The sequence below is a fragment of the Myzus persicae genome, unplaced genomic scaffold (genome assembly GCF_001856785.1).
Source record: "Myzus persicae strain clone G006 unplaced genomic scaffold, MPER_G0061.0, whole genome shotgun sequence".
Taxonomy (NCBI): Eukaryota; Metazoa; Arthropoda; class Insecta; order Hemiptera; family Aphididae; genus Myzus; species Myzus persicae.
Genome location: NW_019104366.1, coordinates 572,641 through 582,042, shown reverse-complemented (window position 1 = coordinate 582,042; position 9,402 = coordinate 572,641). Strand labels below are relative to the sequence as shown.

At 28.4% G+C, this 9,402-nt stretch overlaps 2 protein-coding genes across 2 annotated transcripts; one reads left to right on the top strand and one right to left on the bottom strand.

Moving 5' to 3' along the window:
• Positions 1-373: 373 nt before the first annotated feature.
• On the bottom strand, positions 374-4,866 carry LOC111041529 (mitochondrial import inner membrane translocase subunit TIM44). Its single transcript, XM_022325811.1, has 6 exons — positions 4,592-4,866; positions 3,867-4,039; positions 3,675-3,808; positions 3,471-3,610; positions 3,302-3,408; positions 374-1,310 (listed from the first exon to the last, which is right to left on the bottom strand). The coding sequence occupies exons 1-6, from the start codon at positions 4,634-4,636 to the stop codon at positions 683-685; spliced, it is 1,227 nt and encodes a 408-aa protein (XP_022181503.1). The 5' UTR covers positions 4,637-4,866; the 3' UTR covers positions 374-682.
• Positions 4,867-5,533: 667 nt separating this feature from the next.
• Positions 5,534-9,278, top strand: LOC111041530 (calcium load-activated calcium channel). The gene is made up of 5 exons (XM_022325812.1): positions 5,534-5,842; positions 8,481-8,558; positions 8,633-8,807; positions 8,874-9,018; positions 9,102-9,278. Exons 1-5 carry the CDS (start codon positions 5,782-5,784, stop codon positions 9,192-9,194), a joined length of 552 nt encoding a protein of 183 aa, XP_022181504.1. The 5' UTR covers positions 5,534-5,781; the 3' UTR covers positions 9,195-9,278.
• Positions 9,279-9,402: the final 124 nt, after the last annotated feature.

The window sequence follows — 9,402 nt, the reverse complement described above, 5'->3', positions numbered from 1 at the left end:
AATTAAGAATTTATTTTGTATAATTTAAAGTATTTGATACATATTTAAGTGGTTTTATTGTTACAAAACATTATAATTATTAACTGGAGGAAAATTACAAAACAGTTAAGTTGTACATTTTTAGTTGTTATAGAAGTAGGGTACCTATCAAATAATAATTTTATTTGTTGTTATAAATAAAATAAATTATAATGCACCATTAAATTCACAATCCATTGGTCAGACTTCAAAAAAGCTTGTTCTAGTTAAATTTGGAAAAAGTACTACATGGCATAGAGTCAAATTAATAGCTAGTGTATAATACTTAATAGATTTAAAGACTGTATAGGGTGTCTGATTGGTGATTGATGTTTGATTTGTAGATCTCTTTTACTTTTTGATCTTCCAATAAAGACATTAAGTACATACAATTTTCCTGGATTACTTCTTTATAAATAGCTGTTGAAAGACAAATTGTATGGAAAAAAGGATTTCTTTCAAATTCACGTTGAAATAATAAAAACCAACTAGAATTTTACTAAATAAGTAACAACACATTAAGGTATGACCTTAATATAATACAGTTCTTTGTTAACTTTGAACAATAATTGATCAAATATTAAACAGAAATTTACTTAAACAGTAAGAATATTTGAGAAATAAAATATTTTGTCACAAATAATCTTAAACTTATAATTACAGTTTACAACAACTGTGCACTGGAATTTGCTGCTATGTCTAATAATTTCCATGCAGCTCTTGGATTTACTTCATTAACATCTCTACACATTGCCCAAGTATACATCACTCTGATAACAGTATGAGGATCTCCTTCAATGATTAACCCATTCACATCTTTAATATACATGATTTGTTGGGCACTAAATGATATTATTAATACAGGTCCGTGTTCCATTAATTTTCCAGTAACAACATCTACATTATGTACATCTAGTACTTTGCAGTATGTTTGATGACCTTTTTGTCGATGCTCAGTAACAGGATGTGATAGTACTCTATAAGGCGCTTCAAAACACCAGTCTTTCAAAATGATTAGATCTTCCCGTGCTATAGCTTCTAGCACATTTGGTATGATATCAGTTTCACACTGACGGATAAAGTTTACTAAACTGAAATCAGGTTCAACACGACACAATTCTGTTACTACATCTGACATTTCAGCATTATGAAATACTGATGATAAAGTGTCAGTTACTGAACGTGTAGCTCTTGCTAAAACATGATCACTGTCATCAAACCGTTCTTTTAGGTCTGATAATTTTTGCATAAATACATTTTCAGATTTGAATTTTTTCCAACTTTCATATATCCTATAATCAAAACAATATTTCAATATCAGCAATATTAAACTTTAAAGCTTTAAATGTATTCTAAATTTTAATTTAGTATAAATTTTTATCGTAACGCATCTAAAATAGTATATCTATAAATAAACATAGGGACAGCCAACTATTTAGGTTATTAGTTTTATTCAATAGATTTTTATACAATTAATAATATGATTTGCTCAAGCATTTCATTTAATACTTAAATTCAACGACATTTCCATACAACATTTTTTTGTGAGCCAAATGAATATACAGGTGAGTATTATATATTTATACAACACATATCAATGTTATTCTATTTAATACATTTATCATTAACAAGAATTTTTTTTGTTGACTTTAAGGCTTCATAATATAAAAGTAAGGGTGAAGTTGGTAGTTACATTTATTTAATATATTCTTACATAAAATAAATAAATATATTTATATACAAATAACTTTTATGATTTCACAACTAATACAATATAGACTTCATCAATTTTCATCAAAAAATAAATGAATACGGAACAAAAAATAATTAGATTATAGAAAAATTACCCTTAAGTTGGCCATCTTAAAATTCCGGGAAGGTGTTAACGGTAAGCAGCGCAAGAAATTTCATAGAGCTTTAAGCTTTTAGGGGCCTAGCAGTTGCAATTATGTTTTAGAGTAAAATATTATTAAAAATTATAATGTGTTATGTGTAATTATGTAATTTTTTGTATCATACTATTATTTTAAATCAAATAATCAAATGATTATACACTGTTCATTTCTATGAAGCAAAATATTATGCTATTGAGTTTTAATTTAGATTGGGTATTAGTATTAGTATAATTTAAATTTAGTGCAGCACCTAAAATATTATTTTTGGTAAAACTATACAAGAAAACTAATGAGACCGACAACTGCACAAGTATAGATGTACGTATGTGGATAGTATTAAAAGTTAATATGAATATAATTACATAATTAAAGGTAATAGTGTTTGAAAATCAATCGTAAATTATACTTAATAGTAAAAGGCAAGGTTATTTGTCACACTTTATTGAAAAACAAGTTTGAAATTTTAGTACTGTTATTTTAAATAATTTTAATAGGTTTTTTACCAATAAAAATGTGCTTATAAGCATTATTTTATCATTTAAATTTCTATAATATTGCAAATCAACTGAATTTAATTCTACTGAATTTGAGTAACGCATTTTGCTTAAGAATTTAAGTTAAATAAATAAATGTCAACATTTTGTATATTAAACATTGTATAGAACTCTGAACTTGCACAAACAAGGGAATGGCTGTGCGTCGCTGTAATGTAACTTATTAGCTATAGCCATTTCCATTTAATAATTCACTCGACGCTGCCACCGCTATTGCGCTAGGGTTGACTGAGGTGGTAGTTACGCACACACGTAAGCTTGTAAAATAGTGTGAATAGAGAATGCGCAGAACAAAGCCTGAGGTTATTAAAATCAACTACTCAACAATGTTATAGCTTATAGAATTTATGTAGGACATATTGATAGGGATTTAATTAATTAATTGTTAATAACTGGGTACAGGCTAATCTTTCATCTATTATCCATAGCATAACTGCATAACCCATACCATTAAATGGTATTAAATTTAAAAAAATACCTAAACATATTATACATCACAGAAGAATCATGGTACATTAAATATTTGGTTGCCTCATGTAAAAATATTTGTCAAAACCACCACTGGTATACAGTCCAAGTTAATTTGAAAGCCTGAGTTCATTAAATCTTAAATGCTATCTACCTTTTTGCTTTTCATAGTATTATTGACAGGAAATATAAAATATTATAAGATAAATATTGGTTAAAATTCTACAACTATAAGAACTTGTAACTTAGGAATTATCTAATAACATACAAATAGTAATGGCAGCCCTATCTCAGATATATTATAATATAACTAAATAAATTAAATAATAACCATATAACTAGAATACTTAAATAAAATGTATTTACATTGAGTCTTTATGAACAGTAATACCAGTCTCTGTTTCATTAGGAACAACTGTTCCCTGGTGACCCAAGTCTGACCGTTTTCTTAAAGTTTTTGGTGCTTTATAAACCTAAAAGTTGGGAAATCAATATTGTTACATAAATACTAAATATTAAAAATATAAACACTTACATGTGAATTTAATGAAGTATCACTTTCTATTTGTGCTGAAATAGCTTCAGCAGTACTAGAAAAAGTCTTGACAGGACCAGACTGACCAATTTTTGTTCCACTTTCCAGTACTGTTTTGCTTATACTTCCACTTAATAGTCCTTAATTCACAATAATTCAGACGTTTAAATACATTTTACTATATTAAATCAGTGAAAATTTTACCTGCTTTTTTTGCCAAATCAGATTCACTAGCTTCATTTACTTTTTTCTTAACTGAAGTCATAACAACATTAACAACATTTTTAGCTTGTTGAGTCACTTTGAATGTTTCTGATTCTATTGTGTTTAATTTCTGTCTAAAATGTTTATAAATTAATCACCAAGATATTAACAGAACAGTTATAATCATATTACCTAGCTTTAATTAAGTTATCAGATTCTTCCAATTTCTTTTTTTCAGCACGAAATTGTTCCAAATTTTTTTTCATCTCTTTGCTTTTAGAAATCTCATCTCTAATATTATAGATCAGTTGCATGACAAAATTTGGTTTCTGAGGAGGTGAAGTTGAATAATACTTCAGGCAATGCTGGAATACCAAGTTTAATGAAATATACATATAACACAAAAAACAATTTAATTAAGTTATTGGTAAAAATAAAATTAGGTATAATTAGTTTTTCACGCCAAAAAAGAACACAAAAAGGAATATTAAATTTAACAACTAATATGAAACTAGATTATGAAATAAATAACATTAAACCCCTTAAGAATATCTAAAGAAACATCTAAAATATATATTAACATAAAATATTATATGAGATATCGAATAAATTAAGCAAGTACAATACTCAGAGGCATAACTTAGACCATGAAGATTATTTTTAAGACAAAATTTTGGTTAATGTATTGACCCATGAGTTTAAATCAATACCTACACTTTGTATCATACACTATCAAATCAATGACATGTTAATATTTACATATGTGAAAGTGAATTTTGTTTAGTTATAATATTAGGAAATATATACAATAAAATATAATAATTTTCAGAGAATACCTCATTTACATTGATTTATTTTCCGATATTTGTATTTCTTTATCTAACTATACAAATATACTATATATCTAATGTACTTACTGTATTTCTATAGACATATTGATACTGTCGCCAAACAGAATACATGGTTGGTGTTTTTGGTGTTTGTATTTATTAATATAAACTTTTAAAAGTCACACATTTGAGAAGAAAAAAAATGTTTAATAATTTAAGAAACATGGATCGCCGGACCGGATGGACGACGGTGAAGTGAATCGGAGCGAGGTGATAATGAAACAAAAATGATAAGGAACATTAAAACATGATTTCCAGACGATTACGAATGGGGCGCGACACTGTCTATGTAAGGTTTCGTCGCGTATTCGAGAAAACATCGAATATGTCGCCCGCGTAAAGCGTGTAAAAATAATTTTAACTTAATCGATTTCAATAATTTTTGAGTTTTATTGCAAAAAATGTATAGGAAATTTTCAAAAATTGAAAAATTGTGTAAACGGAATCAAAAATAGGTTGCAACAATTTGATCCACCTTCCAATTGTGCGAACGATCGAAACGTCCGCTACAACTACAACTGTCGCCTACTAAACTGCTGCAACCCTCACGGTCACCGGTCGTACCGGGCGGCCAAAATCAGACGGTAACCGCGTTTGCCCGATTGTCGGATAGTCACACACTCACACTTCGGCAATACGAACCGTTTGTTCCATGACTTTGGACGTTGATTATAAAAAAGTCAAATACAAATTATAAATTTGTAACTAGTTTATAGTCTATATACTCTATGGTAATAACAATTAAAATTTTGATAATGTCGTAAATGCGAATTACAATCGTACCGAACGTAAGGACCCAGTACGGCATTCCTATTACATTTTGCAAAACTACAATTCTCAATTTTGACGAACTCAAAACATGGGATTCCGATCGGCTGACAGAACATTTCATGGCATGAACGGTTGTTCCAATTGACGACAGACTGAAGACGTGTTTAATCAATGTCTTACAACGCGGCGACACGACTGCCGTGATAACAAGTTATCACTAAATCACGATGATAACGACAACAGAAATTCGAGTTTGTGGAATTATTCTTATTGAGAGAATCATTCAGAAACGGCTTCGACCGTTTTGTACTCTGTAGTAAAAATACTTCGAACCGTGTTTTGATGATTTCCGTATTGGTTATCGTCTAAACGCCATCAATATAACAACATTTAACTCGAAAATACCTACCACCTATTCAACACTCAATGCATTAGAACGCTGAACAATGTGGTCCGATACATTTCTCATCGTATTTATTTCAATTTGTACGGCTCTATTAGGAGAAGGTAAATTTAGCTTTATCAACTGTGGGTATATTGATTATAGTGTTTGTGTTTTGTTTTAAAATTAAACTGATTGCATTTGCGTTTTAGATAAATATGATTTTACATGAATGGGCTTTTGTGCAATTTTTAATTTTTTTTGATATAGGGTAGGTGTGGTTTAGAATGTGTCTCTAGATAGACAGACTTTAAAATTAATGGTCACTGTGTATGTTCTATGTGTTGATATCAAATATACTGAAACAACAAATATGCATGGTGTCCCACACTCAAATTTTTCCAGTGGTAGGGGATTAAGAAAGTTAATTCCACCAAATGAACCGTAGATGTAGAGCATTCTAAATAATGATCTAGATGAAAACAACTCATCAAGTGTTATGCTATCATTAGTGTTTTCTTATCATGTGCTTATTTTGGTTATTTTGCTTATGTAGTGTAAAATCAAACAAAAATTCTTGCTTACAGAGAGTTGGTCTACAATTAATAAAGGAAAGGATCTCTTTTTCAACTTGTGCATACATTTTATTTAGAAATCAAAACATTTTTAAATACACTGATAAACAGATTTTTGTTTAGCAATCTAATAATTATCAAATAAAAAATAACAATAAACACATTAATAGTCAACTATAGAAACTCAGGTGGGAAAAAAATAGCCTAATATGTACACATTTCAAAAAATTCATTTTCCTTGCCTTTTTATTGGCATGTAATATTAATATTAGTACATTTTATCAAATATTTTAATTTTGAAATTAACTCAGGTAATCAAGTATACTTGAATACAATTAGGTTAATTCATTCCTTTTTTATATTGAAAATTTAATATTTTAGGCACTCGTTGAATTTCTATTAGTAACTTGAAAATCAAATGGTATTTTAACATTAGTTATAAATATTTGGTACACAATAATATGACTGGTGTAAATGAAATTAAAATGGTAATTACGGTACTTATTTGTTATTGCCCCGCCAGTACAACGTTAAAAATTTATCTCCCCGCCACTCTTGTTTGCTATCGCCCCTCCATAAATAAAATATATTATAGTATAATAAAATAAACAATAAAAAAATTAATATAAAAATGTACTATAATTATAAATTTAAAAAAAAAACTTTAAATTTACAAAGGAGGCCAGAACTCAGAAATATCTTTTGATATTGTTTCAAATGCATCATATTTTCCAAGACGTGTTCTCCACTAAATTCTGCCAAATATGATTCCAGAAAATTTCTATTAGTTCCACGACGCTTTTTATTTCCCCCTTTAGCAGATCCCCACTACCTCTCAATGTTTTGGGTGTGCCCCTGTGTCCGGATCAACAAAATTATACGTGTGGTTAACAGTATTATGTTTGAATCCTGCTTGCTGCAAATTATTGTAAACTTTCCAACAATCCGACATAATTATTGAGCCTGGTCTTATATATTTTTGTATTATAGGTAGCAATGTTTTCTCCGATCGATCAGGTACACTCACTATAAAACACGCTTTGGTTTCCTGACATATCCCACCCAAAATCCATTGCTGTGGCAGAATACGTCCAGCATTATTTTTACTACGCATAAATAACTATATGGCGGGGCGATAGCAAACAATAGTGGCGGGGAGATAAATTTTTAACGTTGTACTGGCGGGGCGATAACAAACAAGTACCGTAATTACAACCAACAAGTCTTTGTAGTTAATAATATCTGAAAATCATAAAATTCAAATTAATGTTACAATATAATAAATTATGGGGAATGCAATTGGCCGGCTGTGTTTTAAAGAAATTAATATAGCCAATTTTACATGATAATATTGAAGTAACTTGTAAGTATATGCAAAGTAAACTCACATAATTGTGTGTGACTATTCTGTAATCGTTCTCGGTTAATATTTCCTAGAAATTACCTTGAATTATAAGATATAACAGTAGGGTCGCATAATACCTCTAGGTAGGTCGGTTGTTACTTTTAATTGATGTCAATTAACTTGTGTACGCACTGACAATGGTACTAAATTAAATAACTTATTTTCAATTTTAAAAAATGGCTGCTAGACCAAAATGCTAGATTAAATTGAGGGACATAGATTTTAATCTTGAAAATGGATATTAGTTAATCATTATGTTGGTTAGGGAATGACGGAAAGGATTTTATTAACAATTCTAAAACAAGAATTTTAATTTTATTATGCTATTCAAATTTGTAATAATGATAAATTGCCTCTGTCATGCTTTAGAAGTGTTGAATATTTTCAAAATTTAAGTCCATCAAATCCAAGGGCCACAGTTTTGCCTAGCTTTTTGGCCCGTTTTAAATGATTATTTGTACAGACTGCAGCCTCCTTTAACATACTCACTATTTAGTGGAATAATCATTACAATACGCAACTGGAATGTTAAGCAAATCATCGTTTGTATCATATACTATCATGTTCTTACAATATATTACATATATATATATATATATACATATATATAAGTATATAAATTTAATTTTCTGGATAATGTTATTATTTGTGTTTTTATAAATCTGAACTGAAGTGTAATAGTCTAATTTTTTTACTGAATATGATGATTGCAAATTGTAATTCATTGCATTAATATTTTATACTCAAAAATATTAAAAATTGTAAAAAATAAATATTTTGCAGGGTTAACATGGTTATTAGTATATCGAACCGAAAAATATCAAAAATTGAAAGTGGAAATTGAAAAATCTAGTAAAAAGCGTAAGTTTTTAAACATTTGCAAAACATTACATATCTATTTATAATTTATTAATAAATTATCATTATTATTTCAGTTGAAAAACGTAAGGAAGCTCATGGAGACTCTGTAGACAAACAACAAAAGAAAAAAATTGAACGTGTTGAAGAAAAACTTAAAATTAACAATCGTGATTTGTCAATGGTAAAAATGAAGTCCATGTTTGCCATTGGTTTTGCATTTACTGCATTATTAAGCATGTTCAACAGCATGTGAGTTTTATTTGTACATTTCCCAAATTATATTTTAAATATTTAAATTATATTTCATATACGTAGCTTTGATGGACGTGTTGTAGCAAGATTACCTTTTACACCAATTCCCTGGGTTCAGGGCTTATCACATAGAAATCTACCTGGTGATAATTACACAGAATGTTCATTTATTTTCTTGTATATATTGTGTACCATGTCAATACGTCAAGTAAGATTCAAAATACTTTTAACCGCGTAATACAAATTACTGTATAAAAAATTAATTGATGGTTATTTTTTTTTGTTTAATAGAATATTCAAAAACTATTAGGATTTGCTCCATCAAGAATGGCTAATAAACAAAGTGGTGGCTTATTTGGACCTCAACCTCAACAGTTCAAATAATTTCAATTGGAAATAACAAATTAGTAATAATATAAAAGACCAATTTATGTTTTTTTTTGTAATACAAAAAAAAATGAAATTATATTTATACTTTTATAAGTTTTTGTAAGATATTTCATGATATTATTATTAGTTAAATGCAACCCTAAATTATGGGAAATTTCATATTGGATGTTTAAATGTCAAAAATTAAAATATGCATTACTTA